Source organism: Fringilla coelebs, assembly GCF_963513975.1.
Source record: "Fringilla coelebs genome assembly, chromosome: 3".
NCBI lineage: Eukaryota > Metazoa > Chordata > Aves > Passeriformes > Fringillidae > Fringilla > Fringilla coelebs.
The window spans coordinates 45,127,751-45,153,013 of NC_140030.1; the positions used below are offsets into that span (position 1 = coordinate 45,127,751).

Here is a 25,263-nt window from a genome sequence, read left to right on the forward strand (position 1 = left end):
GCTGAAGCACCAGCAAATACCAGGGGGAAAGAGGCTTTAATCATAAGGCACTTTCAGTAGACTACCTCTATACTCTTCAGATCTCCCTCACCTGCTTGTAAACACTCTTTGAGTGATTTTGCATTTACTTTTAGTAAAGCAGCAAGGCATGCAAATACAAAACCCCCTTGTTTGCCTGCCTCTGGCCTCACACTGCCTCAGCTGGATAGAGAGGAATGCTGCTCCCTGTTCTTCTGTGCTGGGTACAGAGGGTGGGATGTACCACACTGACCTTGGTTGGGCATGTCTAACCCCAGAAGTGCTTCATCTCAGCCCAGGAAATACCCCCATGAGGGACTGTATCCAACCTTTGTCTGTACAGAACTAGAAGACTAGAGTACACAGCTTGGGTACATGTTTTTACACCACAGATGTATAAATACAGAGAAGAATTTCAGTAAATTAAGAAAGCCCCTCACATTTTAATGTGGAACAAGGTTAGAGAATAGCAGATAGAGAGAGAATAGTTCAGGGACTTCTCCCACTCTTCAGAGGTCTCAAACAATAACAAGAGGTCTAGAAATAAAGCAGAGTATTCTACTTCCACTGAAGTCTGAGGTAGAGTTTTCAGAAGAGCAGGAGGCTTAACACTCACAGTACAAACTGCTACCCTGCCAAAAAATCACTTCATTTTGCCCTCTGGGAAACCAAAGTCTCTTAGCTTTGTGAATACAATCACTAAGCCAACCAAGGATCTTTGTGCCTTCTCAAGTTTTGGCTGAGTTTTCTTTTGACGTCACAGCTTCAGGTCCATTCAAGGACACTGACACAACTGCCTAACTTCAAATCCTATGCCTTGCCAACACTAAGTGAGTAGCTTATGGATGTGAAAAACAATTTAGCATCCAGAAAGGTCCTAGCAAAGCTATTAAAATTTACAGTACCATTTTGCTGATATTGTGACAGCATTTCTGAAGATAGATTTTATCTGTATTTTGTAGCAAGAGGGATAGAGACCCCCTTACTTGCCAAACAAAGGAAGCACTAGAAGCCAGGAGCTGACAGAAATCTGTTAGGCTATAAAACACAGTGATTAAAGAAGCTGATCCACCTCCTTAGTCTATTAGAAATGCCATTGTCAGACTGTGATATAGTTGGCAAAGATGTTTTTTTGAAGGAAGAGGGAAGATTTTTATTTCTTTGAAACACCAGTTCAAGGGCTATGGTTGGCTTTTCTAACTTATAAATTAATGTCCTGTGTTGGGTGGATATAATTCAGAAGAAGAATTTACAGCGCAGATGACAGAGTACCCTCATGTCATCCTGTAATTTCAGAATTAAGTTACAAATTCCATTTATTATTTCCAATCTGGCTGTAACTCATTCTACACAGACATGTTGTATAACTTGCCTTAACAAATGGCAGATTTCCATTTTGCCTGTAATGAGTATCACCTAGAAATAGGCGACATTTTTCCTTAGTGGGCCACTTAAACAATCACAAAGGTGTTTTACAAGCAATTCACACAACTGCAAGCAGGGAAAAAATTATTAAATTTCAGTCTTAAATTCATTTTGTTTGGATCACGTACTGTAAAACTTCAACACACCATCACCAGAATTACCTTCATGTAGCAACCTGCCCAGAAACAATAAACCCAGGTACATCCTTCCAAAGTGTGTTTATTGCACTATGGCAAGTTGTTAATTTTTCAATATACATCTCTAGTATTTAATCATAAATACCAAGAAATGTTTAAAATCGACAAGTTTCTGATAAGCAGTATTCTATTTTTTGCTTATACCTCCATTAATATTGGCAAATCTCCCTAGATACTTACTGAAGCTGACTAAAACAATTCTTCTCTTTTTACCATAATAAAAAGTTTAAGAAGTGTGAAGCAAACTCTTTCTTGCCTTTCCCTGCCACCACCCCCAGGTGGTGAAACCAAGCCGGTTTCACAAGCAAAGAATTGATCATATGTGTTGCTTTAATCACAGGAGAAAGTTATTATATAAAGCTCTAAGCACTTCTGGATTGATCAGGTATTACACACCTCAATGTGCAGTTATTACAGAACCTCTGTCATTCATAATTGTTACCTTGTGGTCCATCTGGATTACCAAATTCTTCCCAGTTTTTTCGTGACTCTTCATCAGTTAAGCTAGATACAAGAAGAGATATAAGTCAATACAGAAGACATTTCTCTAAACCACTAACAAAAAAACTTTAAAATGTGGCAGACACACTATCCTTTAGAGGTGGTTTGGTAAGCTATACAGCTTCTGGTATTTTTTTGTATGAAATCTAATAGGAAACAATACTGCTGTATTCCTCCTTGATAGACAAGTGAATTCTTTAAGAACTCTGAAAGGAAATCAGACACAGAAGATGCCCATGCAGGAGATGGCACAATCACATCTCCCTTTCACAACAGTGACTGCACACCCATCAGCACACAGTATTTCTTGATGCCAGGTTACAGCACAGAAAATCTTGAAAGAAAGAGGTTGAAATTTATCTTATTTTTGGGGAGGAAGGTAAATACAGAAGATTGATCAGAAGTAGTCCATATGGGTCTTTATCTTATTCTAGACCTTTAGCCTTTGACAGCCTGTGTTTTGTTGTTGTTGGGTTTTTTCCCCTGGAACTTCCAAGTTTCATATTTTAATACTCTCTCATTAAATAAGACACCACCTCCTAAATCTTACAGTTTCTGTGCCTGTTCAGTAATGACAGTTTTTTGGCAATTGTGTGTCACCTTGACAGAATCCCTGTTACTAGAAGGAAGAATACTGCTTTAGAAAACAGAATACCTGGCTTTCACTGTATGAAAGATTTTATCTCACGTAAGAAACCCAGTGAAGAAGTCAGGCCTCCCCTGATCACTTCTAAATCTCCCATTTGTTGACAAAGCAGACTCATCAAATGGGCACCTTTTATAGTCTTTCAAGACTTCATGGCTAAGGAACTTCACCATAATTTACCTCACAATTTACCTCTGCCACAGCCCATGCACTAGTGTTTGAACTATCAAACTGTAGCACCAACCGTTTGAGTACTGGCTTGTAAAGCAAATAATTTATGTGCTTCAGGAGTTCAAAAAGGCATACCAGAATTTCCAGCTGAAGAGATTTTCAAAGTGATACAGATGTGTTTAAGCAAGAAGTATGATTTCCAAACTGCTCAAGTGAGCATGGTGTTGGTTCTCCTTCCCACCTCTTCCCAAACAGGACTCTCCATCAGTAAGGTTAACCACACACATAACTGACTTCAAGGCAGAAATCACCACTTCCTAGGTTCCCTGATGATGTGACTGACCCAATAAACCCCAATAACTGAAGAAGTCTCAGAGGCAATGGGCAAGAGTGACATGCTGTGACCACAGTGACTCAGCACAGCGGCTGCAGAGAAGCTGACTCCACCACAGCACAAAGGGGACACAAAGGTGGCCTTTGTTTTACATAAAAGCTATCATCAACAGATGAGGGGATCAACTGGTGGTATAAATATTTCTCTTTGAGTGCATAAAAAAACTTTGAATGTCTCAAGTTTGAGACATCAGCATAAGGGGAGTAAACACCTGGGTCAGTCTACCAGAGTATAAAAACCAGACAACCAGAATTCTGTAGAGAACAATGGGCTCCAGCTGGCTTCAAGCCACACAGGCCTTCCCATCAGCATCCTGATAATGAGTGCATTAGAGACACCAATAATGGGAATCCCACTGGTATTGTGATTGAACTGTGTATTGAAATGCCTGTATTTTGATTTCCTTTACACCAAATTCTTATATTAGACATCTCTCAGGTACTAAAAAAATAAAAATGCTGTAAGAGATAAGACCAAAAAATACTCTAGAGGAAAAACAGATTCAAGGACTCAGCTTTTAAGAACTATACAGGAATTATGAAACAGTCACCAAGTAAAAAATCAGGACTGCATGGCAAGCATAACTGAAAAGGGATAGAGGCATGCTGAGAGAAAACAGATCTGGAATGGAAACATCCTCTTCACTGGACAGTTAAAGTACTGTCTTTTACTCCTTGGCTTTACCAGCAGGTGAAATGAACAGTAAATATATTTTCTAAGCATTGCTTCAAAACTTCTGTAACAGTCGGTTGGTTAAAAACCACAACACTCATTTTGCTCTTTGTCATCTTTAAGATTTAATATGTGTCATACTGGAAACACTTTTCCTAGCTGACATGAAAGTTAACACAAAGAACTAACACCTGACAGTATTCTGACAGGTGCAAAACAAATTATCTTTCCTAACTCGTACAAAGCAAAAACTCACCGCAGGAAGACACGTTTTGACTTTTGTTGCATATCTGAACATATTTCCTCCTGCCTGCTTACACCATCCTTGTTCTTACTGTAAAGGCTGTTCTCCCCATAATATTACGATTCCCTTTTTTTCATAGGCAAAAAAGAAACTTACGCTGCATAGGCCTTAGCAATCCTCATGAACATAACTTCATCTCCTCCTTTATCTGGATGGTATTTTAGGGATAATGCACGGTACTGTTTCTTTATTTCTGATATACTTGCTCCCTTCAAAAGGAAAGGTTTGCATTTATTAATAAATACCTTAAATAAAATTCATTCTTATATAAAATCATAATACACATTGCATAGTATTTTTCTGAACCATTCACTGAAGAATTATATTCTAACACAGAACCATGAACCTATGTTTCATTAAAACATTATTATTTTTCTGATAAAATTCTTACAACCATTATGTTTTTAAATGGAGACAAAAGTTTAGAGTCTAACTAAAACCCCTCAGATGACTGAATACTGGGTTTTATCTGGATTATTTTGCTTGTCCATTCATAGGAAAAAAAAAAAAAGGAAGGACTTCTTATCTGTTTGGTGAATCTTAAACATATTCATGAATACAAGGAATTCTCATTTGCAATATTCTTCTATTTAAGCATAGTTCATAGATCAAGTATGATGTTCCACTTGCAGTTTGTATGCAGAAATAAATCTGTCAGTCACCAGGAACAGCAGATTTCCCTGCCACTTAAAAACACCTTTGACTGTAATCATCCTACCCATAAATTATTTCAAACTTCTTGAACAAAGGGAATACATTACCTATACCTGAGAAAGACTGATTTTTATTCTACTCCAGCATGTTGTTAAATGCCACCAACACAATCACCTGTGCATTAACTTCCAGCTTGGAAGTTCACTACTCAAGACAACAAACAAAACTTTAAATATAAAGTTCAGCTAAAGCTTTTCTATATGTTATCTGCTAAGTTTTGCACAACAATTACCATGAGACTTTTCAATATTTTGTGCCAGAGAAGCCTAGCACACTGACCTTAACTGCATAATAAACACAAAAGAATTTATCAACAGATTATGGTACTGTTTCAATAAACTTAAAACAGAAATTAAACTACCCTGAGGCTTCACTTGCTGCTACTTTATCTCACTTTATACAGTCTGCCATATTCCAACACTATTTTTCAACAGCATGCCCAATTTAATGCACAGGATTAATTTACTCTATTATAAATTAGACTTCAACTAAAACCAAGTGTTTCAAGACTTGAGAAAGAATGCCAGATAGGGAGAAGAAGCTAAAAAGTAGGGGAAAAATAACAAAAGGAAGGAAAAAAAACCCAAGCTGTTTGAGATGTGTTTTTATGGCTCGCATGAATGCTGCCTGTAAAAAAAACAAAACTGATTTTTTCTCTCTGAAACAGAAGGTGCACACAATCCCAGAAAAGTTGACATGTTTTCCATCTACATTAATTTCTTACTCTTCATTTTCAAAAGCTAGGCTACAGAGGTTAGGCCTGACTTACATAAATGCTTAGTAAACTTGGACAACTGGTGTCAGTCTGCTTGGAACACAAGAGTGTGCCTGTATATAACCCCTTTTGAGATTCATCTTTATGCCTTGGATCCCATCGTTAAAACTGCAGTACAGATATTTATTAAATAAATAATTAATATTTGAGCGCCTTATGTGTTAGTGAATTCCAGTGGTATGCTTCAAAAAAAGCTATTCTATGTTCAAAACACAGTGCTGATATTGCATATAAAATCTGGTATAAGTACATTATCTGGACTTTGTTGGTGCTGTGGTTCTTCTCTGGAAAAAAAAAGCCTCATGTTATAAATCGATATGCTAACATAAAAAATAATCCTGACTAAAGCATGAATGCAAAGAAGTGAATTACTGTGCATCAAAACTTTGAAGTGCTAGCATCTGCAACCATTTTAATTTTTTTTAAGTTTGGGCGGGAGGGGGTTGCTGGTGTTTTAGGGTTTTTTTAACAACAGTAATAGTTCCATTATCTAACTACACTTCAGCATCTGTATCACTTCATCAGCAGGACTGGCTACAACTCTCAAGGTGCCAGTTGAATGGTAACAGAAGAAATTTGTTCATTTTTCACATAGTCTGAACTGAAAATCTTTCAAGAGATTTAATAGAAATTGCTTGATAGCAAGAAACAGACTCAGATTTTGAACTCTTCTCTTGAGCCCTACTTGAACTATCTATCTTCACAACCATCTTTTCATCCCCCTTTTACAATCTCTGGCTTTCATTCAGTTTGTCCTTATGAGAACATGCTCCATCCCTCAGTTCTTGAGGCATTCCAGAATTGGTTTCTTTGCCTGGGTAAGTTGCATATGTCTTGAGCATGTGTACAAGTTTTCATCAATAAACACAAAGCTATAATTCACGATGTGCATTCCTTTCTTTCCCCTCTGGGTTGTTACTTGTAGAAATTTCAGAAGGATAACAAAGGAAAATACTCTGATGACCTAATCCCTAGCCTGATGTGTTTAAATAAAGTTAACCCAGTTATATGAATATTTAAACTGCATGGGTCCAACAGATACCATTTAACAGTAAAAACTTGTATTGCTCCTTCCTGTGCATCAGTGAGAGAACTCAAGTCAGCAATCAGTGAGCTGAGCAGTGGCTGAATTGCAGTAACTTGGCTCCAGGCATGACAGACAGGTGTTCTACCTGTCTAGCTAGAAATAGGCTACAGACTTCTCACCTGCTATAAATGGCTTTCTTAGCACAAGGTGCTGCTTTTCTCTGCTGACGAGTCAACATCATTTAAAGGCAAGAGATGTATTTGCTAAAGTTCACACACATATTAAGCTCTCTCACACTAACAATACACATCACATTTAATCAAAACAGGCACATTCAAAGCTTATTCATGTTCTTGGGCGGAGCTGGATCTACAGTGTATTTCTTCAGACTTGAGAGTGAAACATACTTCCGACTCCAGAACTGGAAAGATTACTCCACTGTTATTCAAAAGAGGAGCCTTGGATCAGGAAATAATTAACATAAGCAGACTATCTGGTCGAGGTATTGCGGTTAAGATGAAGAGTTTAAAAGAAATTCAAAAAGTCTATCCTTGGGATATATAATTTTTTGCATCCTTTTTGAATCAGTCCTTCAGTATGAAACAAAGAACTACGTCTGTTTTCAAGATAGGCACTATATCTTTTTTTTATCCCAGTTCAATAAACCTATTGGCTGTGATCGCTGTTTAGAATCTGTTGTTTGCATTCACAGATACAACCAAGATTCAAGCTAGCCTGCACTACAACAAAATGTGCATCACCAACACCCTTCAGTGAAACCTCCTATTTACAAATATTGCTCTGTACAGAAACTGTAAATCAAATTAATTCACATTTTTGTTTATACAGTTACTTCAGCATCCCTAAAAGTTCCTATTCAGAAAATTTACACAGGGCATACAAAACAGATTTTTTTGGTTGTTTTCCTGTACACAGAGAGGAAAACAACATCAGAATAGGTTTTAAAAACACCCACCTCACCACATTTTGAAGGCACTAGATATAAAAGTTATAAATTGGTACAGATATAGGCAAAAAACACATAACAACTGACTTTATAACATGCAGCAGTAACTTTCACATGCCAAAAAAGAACAAAAACACTAGATGGATTCACTAAACTTACTTTGTTTGAAAAACAAGTCCAAGATTAGACATCTACACACAGCATATACAGTTACAGTAGTACAGACTAGTGAAAGATGTTATTACTTACAGGATCCAAATGTAACACTTCATAAGGGTTGTATTCTTGATACTCTCTGTCTGTTTTGGAAACTTTGTATGCAAGGAACAAAAATAACGCCCAGCCAGCAAGGAGGACTATTTTCCTGTTTGGAAGAAAAAGAATTTTTCAAGTGCACAAATCCACTAGCTCTGGCACCATTCTAATAACATTGAAAGCCATCTTATATCACTCTTCCAGAAACAGTATTAAAACAGCAAGAAACACTAAAGCAGGTACTAGTACTTCAGTTTTAATACCACTTTTCCTCCTAGCTTTTAACAAGTACAATCCACCACCACAAAGTCTCCATTTTTTAACTGTCTCTCCTCAGCAGGCATACACTATTATTTCCTATTTTTAAAGGATGATTTTAACTAGATCCTAGACAATGTGTTAAAAGAAAAAAAAACCAAAACACAAAAAGCTGACACAGGTGCATAACAGGCAGCAAAACATTTTGAGGATGGGCATAACAAGGAACTGATAAAGGGTTGACCTTCAAACATACAAAGTTATTCTTTTATATTTGAGTATATATGTTCACATACTAAATATTTAAATCAAAAGATTGCACTAGCACTACTAATTTCAGTAAGGGAGAATTATTTTTTTGAACAAATAAAAGCAATGTTTACTTTTTTCTACAGCTGAGGCTCATTGGTCTCATTCCTCAGGTATTTTATACAGGACAAACAGTATGCACCTAGATTTCAAGCCCTACCAGACAATAATGATTACCTATTAATTATTCAAATATTGCAGATTGCAAATGTCTCTTTAGTGATGCAAAAGCGACTGGTTTGATTACAAACCAGTGTATTTCTATAGAAAAGAAAGTAAGAATTGCTTTAATGGAAAGCCATGCAAATGAAACGTACGTACTTCACTGTAGGAATTATGTTCTGCTGTGGCTTGAGCAGCCGCAAGCGGTACCACAAACACCTTCCATATACGTTCCTTATATTCTTTAATCGAATTTGTTCTATAAAAATAGAGAGATTGTGATTAACCAAGCTGACAAAACTCAGAACAGCAAACATGTCCACCTCACCCCAAACTGGCAGTACAAGGTCAGTTGGAGGACAAACATAAGGTCCAGCATTACCAGAGGAAAGAATGCTTACTATCCATTTAAGTGATGCTATACGTACATAAACATAAATTGGTCAGATTGCCCTCTCTACCTAAAAGAAATCCTATTTCCCCTATGCCACATAGTAAGCATCACATGTGAACCCAACCTTTGCCTAACATGCACCTCTAAACTTTGCTTCTACCACTCAACTCCAAAAGTTTCCCTTTTCAGTACGTCAGCCATGGCATGCAGGAAAAACAGAATGTAACCCACAGGCAAACTGGTGTTTGTATACAAATAAAGAGTACCGTAGGAACAGCAGCAAGTTGGGGATAAATCAGATCTTTTTTGCTTCCTTTTTACACAAGTGAATTTACCATGCCACAGAACTGGCACACTCTGGCCCTGCAATATCCTGCAGACCCTGATCACACTGCAGTGAACACCTTACACATTACTCAAGGTAAAGCTCTGCAGTGAAATATGAATTGTACTTTCTCTGGATCTTAGCTCTGGAACCCATATTCTGGCAGGGAAAAAGGTTCAGTTTTAAAAGCAGACAAGTAGAGTTCTCTCATTGCTTCTCAGTCCAGATCATGGCTTCCCATTACAGTGTAAGAGCACTTCATACAACATCCTTTGATATGGGATTACAGGGACACAAGTGTATGTGGGGTGGGAGGAAATGCTTTTCCTCCAGGCAAAACCACTTCTCGTTCGATGGGCAAAATCCTTCACAATAGTGAAGTTCTCCTATGGTTTTAGGAATAGGTATTAAAGAGCCTTGGACAGCAAAGACATAGTGCACCTGGGGGGCTTTTGTGTTTATCTCACTAACACTACTCCATGCATCAAGGTACTGTTAAAGCACCCCTCTCACAAGAGGATGTAGACTTTTTAGGGGTCTCTAGCTGGTCAGAGTGACCCCAAGATAAGTTAGAAAGTCTCTTTTCCCAGCCCGGTGCTCGAAGAAGGAGTCAGAGCTCCTCAGTTCTCCGTCTCAAGGTTGTTTATTGTGTCTTATCTATAAAACTCTTTCTCCTGTCCTGCTGAGGTCCACTCAGCAAGACAGCCAGAGGCACTCTGCCTGCCCCCAGGGTGGTGTTATCTTTCTATACCAAAAACTATGTGTACAATATTTACAATTACTTTCCAATACCTATCACCTATGTCAGACAGTGAGCTTCTACTCTAAACCAGTCTAAAAGTGCCAACATCACAGCAGAAGATGGAGGCCAAGAAGAAGAAGGATAAAGGCCGGACATGCCCCCATTCCTCCATCTTGCCCCCTGAACCCCCATTCTAAAAACCCCCAAATCTATTTTTCACCCCGTGATAAATTCACTATCATTCTACTTAAACTGTCATGGCTTGTAATCCTTCACATAAAGGTTGGTAATTGTTTTTCCAAGGGCTAAATCAAAGGCACAGGGGTCTTGGGCTCTGTGCAAAGGTCTCTGAGCCCCCTGGGCAGGGGCTGGAGTCCTCCAGGGCAGCCAGAGGAATTTCCTGAGTTCCGACATAGATTGCCACTTCATTGCTGTAAATAATCTGGGAAAGCATCCCATGCTTGCTTTATTTCCCTCCACATTGTTCTCAATGCATCCAAAGTTCCTGAGATTCACAAGCAGATTCTCCCCAACACAATTCTTACTCACAAGGGTTCTCACATATTGTATATTGCATATTGTAGTAACTTAAAAAATGTATGTGAACGTCCAGCCAAAACTACATCTTAATATACTTTTCAAGTTCAAGAAATATAACTAGTACTGGTACAAAAGAAAAGCTGAGTGCCATCTCTTTCATGACTTTGTCAGAGGCCTTACAGAAGTTTAAGTAGATGACATAGGCTGGTCTTCCCTTGATGACTGCTGCAGTCACTTCTTTTGTATTCTGGGATTCAAAACAAGTACAAGTAGAGAGTGTTTAAGTAAACAGTTGACTTCTCTTGATCAGAACTTATGCAAACCTCTTGAAGATCCAGTTCTTTAAGCCTGAGGCATCTGCTTCTTCTGCATGGGTAACGCAGACCACACAGTTCTTGGGTAAAACAGAACAACCCAACAGGTTGGAAAGGATGGAAAAGACCTCAGGAGATTACCTAATCAAACCCTGCTGCTCAGAGGAGAGTCAAAAAAGCAGCTGCTCAAGGTCTGGCTGTAGGCCTTTGGAGTGGCTTCAAAGACAGAGCTCACTGTGCCTCTGAACAACCTATTCTACAGTATGACCATCCTCATGCGGCAATGCATTTCTCATACCCATCTCAATCTCTGTTCTGATTTACTAATCACAGAATGGGTGAGGACAGTGAGGACACAGGAACATACAGACACAGAAGAAAGCTAATTACAGGTTGGATTTCCAATTTTCAGAGATTACATTCAACCTGTATTTACAATTCAGTCATGCCTGGCTTAAATTTGGTTTTGAAGTTCACCTATCTTACATACTTGTTTCCAAAGAAACAGGACAATACACCCAATCCTCAGAAATGTCTGACAATTGATCCCTACCTAAACCTAATATTTTTGTTTCAGGTTCTGGAGGTTCCAAAAAGTGCTTTAAAAAAACCCACAAAACAAAACAAAAAACCTAATGGAAGATTCTTTTTCATCCTTCTGAGAAAAAAGAGAAGATTGCACATTTATTGTTATTGGACACAGGCAATTCTAGAAGAGAGAGAACAGAAAGAGGTACAGCTGCAATCATACTGAGAAGTTTTAATCCCCAGAATCTGGTTTCAGCTGCAACAAAGATCAGTTTTAGGAAAAAGATACCACAAATAAGACTACTGGCATCAGTATTTATATCTAAAGCATATAAAAGTTTCAAAGTATCTGTCAATTTTTATGACAGCCAAAAGCAAGCAAAAAGCTAATATCCAGAATCAATGGAAGCCACCAGTTTTCCATTATTCTACCTCAAACTGCAGGAAAGGACAGAAATACATCCTAGCCTGTGTTCTTTCTACCTTCAGGCTACTACAAAAAGCAAACTCACATAGTCCAGAATACAGTTCCAGTGTACTCTGTCAGAAAAAGAAATGGGAGGTGGTGCACATGAAATATTCTGCCCACCAGCTGCAGACAATTCATCCAAAGGAGAATGGTTTTGAAAGAAAATTACTTCTTTCAGCAACACACACAGAGCGACACAGTTCTGCAGCCCTAGGAAATGCCAAGATCACTTTAAAGTCAGACTTTCACAAAACTCATTTGTAGTGTGCCATCCTTGCTCTACACCTGAATGGAAAACTTGTACCTGTGGAAAGCATCAAGAGGTGCAAGTAATACACACAGCATGCAAGTCTTGAGTAAAGGTTACAGCACAGGAACACCACAGCTCTAAGCATTACATCTGTTCTGTTAAAACTGAGGGCAACAGACTCAGTCGAAACACTCCAGAGTTTTCAGGGTTCCACAGTTTTAATTCTCTAAACTGTACACTTAAGTAGGCTCCTATTTACTTTCCACAGTTATACATATATATATATATATATATATATATATATATATATATATATATATATATATACACACACACACACATACATGCAAAATCTGAACTCCTGGGCTTTTTTCTACTTCAACAATAACAGAAATCAAATCATTGTATGAACAACTTATTTACTGAGGTCTTGAACTGAGGCTCTCTGTAAAAATTTACTTTTTTAAGCACTTAACCATTTCTCAGATAACAGATGAAGTAGGAAATGGCTACCCTACTTTTTCACTAGGCCATCTATGCTTAACTCTATTGACATTTTCCTTGATAATTGTTACAGAAAAAGACTCCACATGGATATAGTATGTTATCTGAGATAATTTTAGAAGTCACAGGATGAGGAAAAAAATCCACACACTTACTTTCAAAAATGACACTGACAAACACTTATAACAATGTTGTAAAAGAAGTAACCCATCTTTGCCAGCAACTAAGAGGCAGGACTGAAACTTACAGCAAACTCACAAAGTCAGCAGCTCCTCTGAAGTACTGAGCAATTTCAACTTCATTATAATAGGATTGACTTCTACTGTAAAACCCCAAATTAAGAGGCATAAAGCAAATTAAATTGATTTTAAAGTGTTCTAAAATGCTGTTGCTTAAATGCAAAAATGTTCAAATAAGCACTAGTGTTCCCACTGGGATTACTGTAAAAAAAAAAAATTAAAAATTGAAAGCATGTTTCAGGACTTTGAATGGACCATAGCCGTGAAGAATTAGACCATCTGATAGATGCTTTCTAACCTTAATGTCTATCATTACAAGAATTGTCCTCATTAGCCTCATTATTTATCTATAAAGAGGTCATGTCCAGGTTAGCCTCTTAACTAAAACATTTAGAGCTGAATAATCTCACCCTAGTTGTTTTCAAAGAGATTTTTCTCTCCAGTAAATATTCACAGAAATAAGCCAAAAAAATTATGTGTTGTGAGTAACATATTAAGTATTAAAATCCCAAGCAGTTCATTAACTACAAAGACCTAGGAAATACTTAATAGCAAAGCTGCTTTTTTCCAGAGCATGTTTTGCAGCAACTAGATAAAGCTTAAAAGCAACAAAAAGTAACCTAACTTTCCATTCCCACAATTCCATGCATATTTGCTGACCAAAAGATAGCATTTGTTACTAACAGCTTTAAAAAACAGCAACATAAGACAATTCAATATCCTGAAAGTTAACCTCTTTTCAGAGTTTACTTACCCAAGCTTTGTGTTTACAGTCAGCTGGGCACAGTTCCACATTACACTACTGCTAATCAACCCACTTCCAAACCCCATCCTTCCTAATAGTCTACTGCCTCATTTACACTGACAAAACAGTCAGTGGAACTAACTATAACATTTAAGCCCTATCACCTAAATTATCAAATTTCTAGTAGGGCTGGAGCTCTAGCTGCATTGCAAAACTTTAACAGAATCTGAGAGGAATCAGAAAACTGGACATTTTACTATGGAACAACACTCACATGAGTCAAGGTTATCAATTTCAGACAAAGCCAACAACAATGCCATGCTCCAAGATTACACATTCTTAACTATTAACTGAATTTTATCAGTTTGGTGTGGGGAGGAAACCAGAACACATTCAATCCAAAATAAATGCAAACAAAAACCACTTAACATATCAGTCATTAAAAATGCTTGCAGTCAGTACTGTTCTTGATGCACACCCTGAAGAAACTCTAATAAAGGACAGAATTAGTGGACACAAGGGACACAAGGATAAGTACCACACATCCATTCAGCATCAGTAGAGTTTTTGGTAAAGTCCTCTCAAGGAAGTAAACATACAGAACAAATCCTGCTGATACAGTCTGTGGTTTCCAAAAGGCTTTTGAAAGGTTCCTTTTACAAGTCTCTCAGAACAACCATCTAACTATTGCAAAAATAAATATGTGACCAGAAGACAGAGTGAACTGCCAATTCTCCCAGCAGAAGGAAATCGCCAGGAGCTCTGCAGGAATCTGTGTTGAAACTACAACACATTTCATTAATAAGTAATCAGACTAAAAGGGTGAGCAGTAAAATAAAGCTTCTGGATGATATGAACTTATTCTGGGTAACAAGGACAAGGGCATCCTGAAGAATTGTAAAGATCAAGCAAGCGCACTTCTGAATGGCACATGAAATTGAGAGTATGAAAACAAAGTCCAGTCGGGGCTATCCTAATTCTGTGTATACAAGGAGGAGCTCAAGGCTGACCATTACCTCTCAGAACACAATCTTGGTGTTGTGAGAAACCGTTCTATGTAAAACTCAGCTGAATGCTTATTACTAATAAAAATGAGAGCCTGTGTTTAGAGCATTCCTACAAGAAAAGGAAGGGATTATTACTCCTCCACATAAGCTGGAGGTATGTCCAACCTCAAGGCTGTACATACCTCAAGTGTGATGCACAGCCCTAGCCCCACTTCTTTAAAGAGGGGCAACCAGAAAACATTCAATTAAGGTGAACAAGGGCTATCAAACTTGTAAGGAGATTTATGTCCAAAATATAATCTACAAGTCTTCCAGCTGAGAGAGTAAAGTACAAGGCTGTAAAAAACCTAAGCGACAGCCAGGACTGAACATTTACTTCCTCTTCCAGTAGAGCAAATAAGGATGGTTAAGCAACATCAGAAGCAGATGCAAAACAAAGGCGATTACTTGTGGTGCGGGCAGCAGATACAGGTGACCTCCCTCACTCAGGACGGTACAGATGCTATAACAAAAGTTACTGAACTCAAAACCACTGGAAACACAGAGAATATGCAAAGGAAACCATTTATGCTTGTCCTGTTATTCCTTCCTTAAGGCACTCATTTCTGTAACACTACATAAAAAACCCCACCTGATCTGACCCAGTATGTCCATGCTTTTGTTCTAAAGAAAAAAGGTATTTGAAACTTTATTGGCAAGGTAAGCCTTTGTAGAAGCCACAATGCTTACAAATATCCTAGTTTCAAACAGTTCATCCAGCCAACCATGATAAAGGAATCTTCTGAATTTAAAAGGCCTGTAAGCAATTTCCTGTAACAGAGAAATACTAGGTGAAAAATCTGAAAACACCTTTTAAATCTTCTTAATTATATACTTATTTAAAAACTGATGCAGACACTAATCTTTTTGCTCAGGAAAGAAATTAGGTACCTGTTTTGCGCTCTTGCACCTGTACCCTGCTCTTGATATTTCCAGCCAGCACAACCCTCCTCACCATGAAATTGAGATACGTGTCAGGTCCTGGCTAGTAACTGAGGGAAAGGCCTATAAACCCCACAATGGGAGAAAGCAGCACCACAGGGGGCAAGGATGCAGCATCAGCCCCAGTCAAGACTTGCTCAAATTGCTGCAGATCTGAACCCTTCTTAACAGGCATGAATTTGAAACACAAATTAAAAAAACAAAACTCACAATCAACAAACAAAAAAAAAACCCAAACCCCCCCCCCCCTAAAAAAAAAAAAAAGCAAAAAAAAACCCAACCCCCAAACTATGGAATCACTATTGATTCCATTTCCTGTCGTTTACCTTGCTTCTCTCTCAAATTTCCTGCTCCTCTAGGAACAGTTTAGCTGCCCATGAAACCATAAGTGAATCTAAATCTAATAGCCTGTATAACCTGGTAGTTTAGTGTCATCTCTGTGAGTAGTCAAGACAACCTTGCAGCAACTATTAAATGAACAAGGTGTGCAATAAAACCTTCAGTACACTGTTTTCATAAGCCTCCATAACATAGGATGAATTTTTAAAAATAGAAACTACTTTATTTTTATGTACACGTAATGAAAGATAAAGTTCTTGTAACGGTTTGATCCTTAACTTGCCACTAAAAAGCTTTTCTGCATTTTGTATTCTGGACAGTCTTGAAGCTACTCAACTAATCTCTAATACAGGGCTATTAATTTTATTTTACTGCTAGGAAGCTATAGTGGTTATAGTAAGATTACAATACTTTTTTAAAATTCCATGAAAAGACGGGCTTTTTTTTTTTTTTTCAAATAATTTGGAAAACTCTGCACAAATGCTTTGTTTTGAAAAATATTTTTAGAGATAATTGCTAGGCATTACTAGTGGCATCTCATGATGTTTGCCCCTTCTTCAAATGTTTCTCAAAAAAACCCTACTGCTTCAAAACAGCAAAATAGTGAAAAAAAAATTAACAAAACAAAGTTAAGCATCATCATTACATTATATTCTGCCTTCAAACAGTCACCTAATAAACCGTATTTTTTGGAACTTGAAATGGTTTATGTCAACCATGGTAATCTCTCAAAAAGCTCAGTTTGTAGGTAATAACAGCCCTTAGATGCATAACTGAGTTTCACTGACTCTCCTCCCACTTTCTGACACAATGATAAAAGGCTATATTAACAGGAAAGGATAAGCACACACATATGGGCACAAAATGCTTATATTCACAGATTTCAAGTTTTCACACTCATGCTTATCTACCACATTAGCAATGAGCATGGCATCCTGTGGTTTTATCCTGTCCTTTTATCCTGTCCTTTACCAGCATCCTGTACTTTATCCTGCATTAGCAAATGCCAAAATGCTGTGAAATACTTTGGAGTAAGGTTAATGAGATTTCAGTGAGCTGTGGGCAAGGACAGGCATCACAGTTAACCCACTCCAACCAATCCTATCTCACACCAGAAGGTTAAGAGCATCACAGAAGAATTTTACCCAGAGTGGGGGAAGCAGCAGCAATGATGCTTCCTCTCCCTCAGTTGCTGTGAGGTACAAGTGCTCATTACTCCATTACAGATAAAACTGAAGAAGTGCTGCCTGCTTTCTCTGCACTGGCTTGAGTCACATCCAAGTTGCTCACTCACTGTCTGTCCTCAGCCAAATAAACTTCACAGCCTCAGTTTCCCTACCTGCATCTTAAAGCAGGGTATTAATATGAGACTCTCTGAGGTCAACCTCAACTGACACAGACTAAAAACACACCAAAAAATTACAGAGAAACCTTCATTATTGACACTACTACACAGAGATATCCAGGTATACTGAGAAGTATGGTTCCTAAGACAGCAAACCTTTACAGGACAACTTTCTCAGGACTTCTGATCAAGGTTTTCAATGTGAGTGACAACTACTATCTACAGAAGTACACAAAAAGCCCTACTGCTTCAAAATAGCAGTACAGTAAAAAATTAACAAAATAATATTAAGTATCAACATGGTATTATATTCTCCCTTTTAACAGTCACCAAGTGAGCTATGGCTGTTAAATAATTCTGTATATTTGCCCACCCTCAATACAAAAAAGGCTGGAACAGTTTTAGGATTCTCTAACTGCCTATGCTACTTCCTACAGGCATGGCAACTTCAAAGATTAGCAGGAAATTGCCTTCTTTAACCAGATTTTTAAAAGTTTTTCTTTGTATTAGCCCAGTGGTCTTCAAGAAAACTTTAGCTGTACCTCACACAGAAACATTTGAGAGGGGAGGGTGCAAAGGAAAAGTGTTAGTAGTGAGAAACCGGACAACATACAGCCAGGCTGGGGAGCGGCAACAAAAACAAAAAACACAAACAAACAAAATCCAAATAACTATAGTTTTTAAATTATGAAACACCATAGACTTTGTATGGATTTCTGTTATATTGAAAGTTAACTAAATAGCTTTTATCTATTTCATATAAATACTTTTTTCCTAGATACAAAAATGCAGCCATTATCTGGTTTGCTTCCCTTCCCTACAGTAGGTTTTTATGTTCTTAAACTTCAAGAAGGAAGATCTACATTCCAAACAGGATAGCTTCTACAGCCTCTTTTGTCTCAGAGAAGTGACTGCAATCTTGTTTTAGCGTTATCCTTGCATTCACAGCTGTTATTCTTAGGGGTTTGTGAAATGTTTTCAATATCTTGTTTTATTCAAGTTACTATAAAAAACTCAGGATAGATACTTCTATTCTTTCCATCAGCTTTGTAATAAATTATGAGCACCCAGCACCCTAAAACAGGACAATTTATTTAATGCAGACCGAAAGAAACTAAAAAAGATGAACTAGCAAGCTTCCAGGTACATGTTCTTAACTACAAAGCACATCACAATCTCTGACCACCTGTTTCAGCACAGCTTTATAATTATGTGTCTCAATCCACAGATATAAGTCAAAAAGTACACAAAGTTCAGCAAACATATCAGCATTGTGCAACAACTGCCATATTATCCAACTAAATTAATTCACCCCTTGCTCTCCATTTCCTTTCTAGATGCTGACATTTAATCTACACAAGCTTACAATGAAACTTCAAAGCAAGTCCAACAGCAGGAAAGTACTTTGATGGACACTCCTCCAACCCTAACTGCTGAGGAAAAAAAAATAATCTTTTTCTTCAACTCTCACAATTAATATTTAGAAAAACAACTTGAAAATTCCCATTGCAGAAAATACCTTTTTAGCTAAGAATGAATCTACACCAGAATAACTTTTTAGCAACCGCATTTTTTTGTTCCAAGAGCAATCCTTGCAATGGTTTTACTCACAGTAATTACGCAAATTAATACCACTATTTTCCCAAAACAAAGGTAACCCAGAAAAAGTATGACTTCTTTTAATAATAAAACATATATACACATATATATTTTAAAGAAACAAGTCAAGGATAAACAGTATAGCCTGAAGCCATATTCACCATCACTTGAAGCCATCAACAACACTGAAAAAATCAGTCTTCTTTCCCTTAGTCATATCCTGTACCATCCCAGCTACACACAGTCTTACACAGAAATGAATACACATTAAAAGTAAAACAGAAGAAAGAGAAGAAAAAAGGGACAACAACCAATTTTAGCTAAAAATACTTTCTTCCAATCCCATACACTGGTGCTCTATTTGGCACAAGAGATGGGGAGAAATACAAGACTTAACTCTGTTAGAGCACTGCTACCTCGATGCAATTATGAAACTTCAGTCCAAGACACAAAGCTGAATAATTAACCTTCTATAAAGGCCTTATTAGCTCTGGAGCGAACACCAAGGAGGTAAAGTCATTTGGACAAATCCGGTTTACAAAGTCAATTACCTGCTTCTTTGGTTTATCAAAGCTGAGGTAATGAAATTATGGGACAGTTCTCAGGGTGTCTAGCACACGAGAGCAAAACCCTCCCATATACTAGCATCAACCCCTACCACAGGCTGCAGCAACACTTCATATGGACTCTATCAGAATGCCTGGAAAAGGCAGGTTTAGACACTCAGGAAAAAAAAGCAGCTCAAATTTTTTCTCAGTACTTTAGAGACATAAGTTACATCATGCTGTTCTTCCAGACAATAGTATTGAAAAGGCTTTCCAAAAATTTATTATAAGAAGAACTAAAAGCAAAATGTTAATGGCTTGCCAAAAAACTATTCTACTACAAATCTGCCATTAGGTAACACATTTTGATTTTCCTTGAAGTAGTAAAATACAGATCCAGTCTTACTTTTCAAGCTTCACTATAGCAAAAACAAACACTGAGTTTTGGGGGGGTTATTTATTCCATGAGCATTTACTACAAAACTATAGCACAGAACAAATCCTAAAATATTACAGGCCATCAGCAATTCCCAGATTTTTGCTGTATTCTCCCTCCACTGTCACTCTGTACTGGATCACATACCAGCAATCCATGGCAGCACATTTGTAGATGGAAGCAGCAGGCACCAGTGGTGTGACCTTCCTGCAGTGAGCATTTCACCCTTGCGAAACGCTAGCTCTAGTCTGTTCTTACAACACAACGTGGCTGAAGCTCCTCTTCCAGCACAGTTTTTACCAAAAAAGGAATCTGCTCTGTATCTTTTGGATGCTCTGGTTTGCATTGCTAAGGGGTCCTGAAGTGAGGAGGACAAGCATTGATTTGCTTCAAAAGCTCCCCCTGATCTGGTCTTCTTCACTCCTGCAGCTGGAGCTGAAAGAGATCACCAGTACAACTGCTCTTCCCAAGTAAGAGACAGTCTGAAGTTTTCCTCATTTGCCTCAAAATCATCACAAAGACAGAGACTAAGACCCTGAAGACCCTCACCAAGTCCACTAGGGGTGACGAAGGCAAAACACCGCTCCAGAACAAAAACGTTACTTGGTTCTACACACAGAGGGCAGAGGTCTTGGCAGAGCTTGTTCACTTTTACCCAATACTGTGCCTCAGTACTGGAAACTCCACTCTAAACTAGCATGAAAATAACATCTCATATCAACCTCCAGATATTTCTGTTCATCAAAAGAAGCAGGAGTTACTAGTGTTGGAAGATTTCTCTTCTGAAGACACAGGCCTTCTCTTTGCTTCTGAAATAACTGGCCTGGCTGCTTTTTTAAACTAGTGAATTACACTGAAAACAAGAAGTGGCGGCTAAACAATTAGTATTTTCCATCATCACAAGGTTTTAATTTATTCCTGAAATCTTGTTCAAATGCTGGAACAGGCATGGTTGAATATATACAAAAAAGCTGTGAGAAAAATACTGAGAGGGTTTTGCTAGAAATTACTTGCCTAAGAGCCATATACTTAAACATTACAATGTTCTACTACTTAGCAGATTTACTTCATAAGAACTTCCTTAGTAGATCAACATTAGTCTCAAATGATGATCTGCATGACACCTCAACTCTTTGTTTCAACAAAGCCTGCAGAACAGAACTCAATCAAGAGACTGTAGGCATGCCATTAATGCATATGCTAGAAACTGGACTACATTCACATTTTAAAATCCATTAAGACAATTATGAGGCAGAAATCATTATTCCATCTCCCTTCATTTCCACTGGTGATTTTCACTTAGTTGACTCATTTCTCTGCACCAACAGCATAACAAAATCTACCTTTTGCTTTGGAAAGTATGGTTTGACACAGCTTTGTAAGAATCTAGCACTGATTGCAGAATAATATGCAGCAGGCCCCCTATATACTGGACAACGCTGGCTAGACAGAAAGAAATTAGTAAAAAATTCAATGGCAGGCCTATTTGGAAATTGGGTGAAATCCATACAGCCATATTCCAAAGTCAGGTTTTCATTTTCTGGCATTCTATAAGTTGACAATCAACTATGTAAGGCTGGTAAAATGCTTCAAGTTTGACAGCATTTCTACAGCTTTTCCTGCTTCTGTCAGCCCCCTGAAACTGATGCTAACATCACAGAGTGTCCCTGCTGGCCATACCATTCTGCACAGCATCTCAGGCAAGAAGCAGCTTTTAAGAACTATGGAGGAAGTAAAGCATTATTCAAGAGAAAAAGCGATTTTCTCCCCCACTGCCTCCCACCGTTCACCAGAACAAAAATTTAAATCTTGATGTTTGGAAAAAGGTTACAGAGGTAATATTTTCTCTCTGATTCCCCACTCCTCAAGAACAACCCAAAGATTACAAAATACCTTCAACAACAGTAACGCCTCCCTCTTGCAACAGTCAGGATGCAGAAAGAGGAGGCAGAGAAACCTTTCCTTTCAGCAGAGAGAACTAACTCCTCAGCTGTACAACAGGTAGTAAGTACCTGGAGGGCAGAGACCACCCCTCCAGAGAGGTTCTCCAGCCCGAGCCCTGTCAGAGGCCACCAGCACGACTGGCAGCAGCCAAGACTGTGAACAGCTGTCATTTAGCACAAAACAACATTTGTTCTATCCTACTCCTTACTACAAGGTACAAGATTACGATTCCATTGCTAGGTATTTCTTTTACATATCAAACTAAGTTAAGCAGAACCTGGCAAGCCATTTAAAATGGCATCAAAGCCACTAAGTAACCACCAGATACTGAATGTAAAAAGATGCAAGGAACAAAAGGGATTCTTCTCAGATTGCAAAGCACAAGTGTTCTTAAGAGGTCAGTAGGTTTCTGCAAAGGGAACCAGTATCAAGCATCCCTGTTTTACTAAGCATTTACCACCCAGCCTCTAAATACAATTTCTACAGCCTTTATAATCTCAGAACTGCTGTTAAAAATGCGTTCCTGTGCAACCTGTATACCAAAACGCCTTCTCCTTCCAAGAATAGAGGGATGCAGGAAAGACAAAGTGGAAAATTACTTTGGAAATGAGATTTGGAACTAGTCAAAGAAACTTTATAACACTGTTCAGGGATACAAAGCATCATCCTGCAGGGTGAAACAGAAATTTAGCCCTTCGGATATTTAACTGTGATTTACAATGGGAAAAAAAAAACAAATCTCCATTTTCGCACCCGCTGCGACCTTATGGCACATAAAAGCTGAACCCAGTAACTTTTCCTCTTTGTCCTGAACTCAATAGCTTGTTCTTTCCCCACGAACAAAATTTAGGTCATCCACCCTGAAACACTCCGGGAAGACAAGGGAAAACGCCAACCCCAAACAAAGCCCCGGACCCCGGCGCAGCGATGACTCTGCAGGAGCCGCGGCGCGGAGCCGGACGGGCTCGCTCGGGGGGCGGCGGCCCCGGGACCCTTCCGCCGGCCCAGGTACCGCTAAATGGCCGCCGGCGAGCGCAGCGCGGGGCCGCCGCCCCTTCAGGCGGCCCCCGGGGGCGCGGCCAGGGCCGGACGGGCGCCCCGAGCGCGGCGGCTCCGCGGCGGGCCCGGCCCGGCCCCGCTGTGCCGCGGCGCAGAAGCCGGCCGTGCTCGGGGTTGGGCCGCTCACCGGCGTGCTGGTCCCGCGGCCACAGGTAGTAGGTGGCGGGGATGACGATGAGCCCCACGAAGCTGGTGAGGAAGTAGAAGAACGTGTTGCCGCTGTCGTCGTACTGGAACTGCTGCCCCGCCATGGCCGCGCCGGCCGCCCGTCCCCGCCGCCGCTGCCACCGGCAGCCCCCGGTACCGCCGCCCCGGGATCCCGCGAGATCGCAGGCTCGCTCGCCCGCCCGCCCCTCGGCAGGCCGCGCAAGGAGACGTGTCACTACTCAGCCACCATAGCCCGTGTGGCGTCACCGGCGGGCCCGCCCACGGCCCCCGCCCGGCCGCCGATTGGCTCGGGCCAAGGCCCAATCGCTAAATCCCGGGATCTGGGATACGCAGGATCGCAGCGCGGGCCGGGCCGGAGTGGGGCGGCCGTGGCTGCCGGGTCTGGTTTCTCTGCTAAAGTAGGGTTGCCTCAGAGAACGTGCTGCAGAATCACAGGTTCGTTAAGGCTGAAGGAAATTTCCGGATCTTGTCCAAACCCCCCTTCCAAGGAGCCGGTGACAGCACCTAGAGCAGGTGACGCAGGAACCCGCCCAGGCGGGTTTGGAATGTCTCCAGAGAGGGAGAATTCCCGGACAGGCTGTTCCAGTGCCCTGCGACCCTCCCATGTAAAGTTATTCCTCATGCTGAGGTGGAATTTCTTGTGTTTTAGTTTGTGGCTATCCTCGCGCTGTCCCTGTGCACTCCCGAAAAGTGTACCGAAAAGGCACCTCTGGCACCATCCTCTGGACAAATGCCCGTGGGTAATTTATATGCATTGATGAGATCTACTCTCAGTCTTCTCTCCTCCAGACTAAACAGCCCTGGCTCCCTCAGTCTCCCCTTGTAAGAGATGCTCCAGACCCCTCATCATCTCTGCTCTTTGTCTCTCTGGTACTGAGAAACCCAAAACTGGACACAGTGCTCCAGATGTGCCCTCACTAGGGATGAGGAGAGAGGCAAGATCACCTCCCCTGAGCTGCTGCCCGCACTTCCCAATGCACCCCAGGGTAGCACCGCCCCTCCTGGCTATGTTGGTGCTGCCAGCCCATGGTCGGCTTGTCATCCACCAAGAGTCCCAGGTCCTTCTCCACAGAGCTGTTCTCTAGCACATCAGTCCCAGCCTCTACTGGCGCCTGAGGTTATTCCTCCCCAGGTGCAGTATCCTACACTTGTCCTTGTTGAACCTCATGAGGTTTCTGTCCACCTGATTCTCTAGCCTGTCAAGGTCCTGAATCCATTCAGCAGAATAGGAGGGTTGCATCCATAAGGTTCTTGATGCATGTTCAGTGAGGGAGATTCCACGACCTCTCTGGGCAACCTGTTCCAGTGCTCAGTCACCCAGACGTAAAGACCTTCTGACTCACTTTTGTGTGGAACTTCCTGTGCTTCAGTTTCTGCCTGTTGCCTCTTGTTCTGTCCTCACCAAGAAGAGCTTGGGAGCACGAAAGTATTTCAGACATAATAGAGTTCTCAGAATTTGAAGGGTGGACCCTCAGCAATCATGTGAGAGCAAAAATGTAAAATATGTCTAATTCTGAATTTGGCTGCAGGCATGATCATGCTCTACAGGGGGATGTGACCCTAAAGGTGTGAATCAAAAGGCAGGTATTGTGATGATCCTATTAACACCATTATTGGCAACTTGCCTCTTTGAGGGAGAAAAGATTGCTGATCATACCCATTTGTGGGGGTATACTCATCTCTACAGATTCACTGTCCAGTGTACAGCCACTCATAACTGCAATCCTATAAAAATCTCACATCTTGAGTTCTTATAAGTTCATGCTGTGGGAAAGTGTGACACAGAAATGGTGATGGCATCCCATGCAAGAGGAGCATTAGGCATACCTTAGAAAGAAGTTCTGTCCCAACATTAATGAAGACTGATGTGGGAAGTGGAGAGAAAGGTAGCACAATGCTGAACCAATGAGTTGAGCACCAAATGTCCTGGTGCCATGATGTGGTAGTCTGTGAATAGACAAAATCTCTAGTTTTTCTTGGAAATGACTTTTTGTT

General features: G+C 39.9%; 1 protein-coding gene across 1 annotated transcript in view; it reads right to left on the bottom strand.

The window, feature by feature from the left end:
• SEC63 (SEC63 homolog, protein translocation regulator) overlaps positions 1-23,472 on the bottom strand; it is a 54,106-nt gene extending 30,634 nt beyond the window's left edge. Inside the window, exons 1-5 of the mRNA XM_084201697.1 lie at positions 23,228-23,472; positions 8,955-9,054; positions 8,061-8,175; positions 4,425-4,537; positions 2,083-2,144 (exon numbers count right to left, since the gene is read on the bottom strand). Of these exons, the coding sequence (XP_084057823.1) occupies positions 2,083-2,144; positions 4,425-4,537; positions 8,061-8,175; positions 8,955-9,054; positions 23,228-23,351 (514 nt within the window). The 5' untranslated portion in view covers positions 23,352-23,472. The remainder of the gene's footprint in view (positions 1-2,082; positions 2,145-4,424; positions 4,538-8,060; positions 8,176-8,954; positions 9,055-23,227) is intronic.
• Between the last annotated feature and the right edge of the window lie 1,791 nt (positions 23,473-25,263).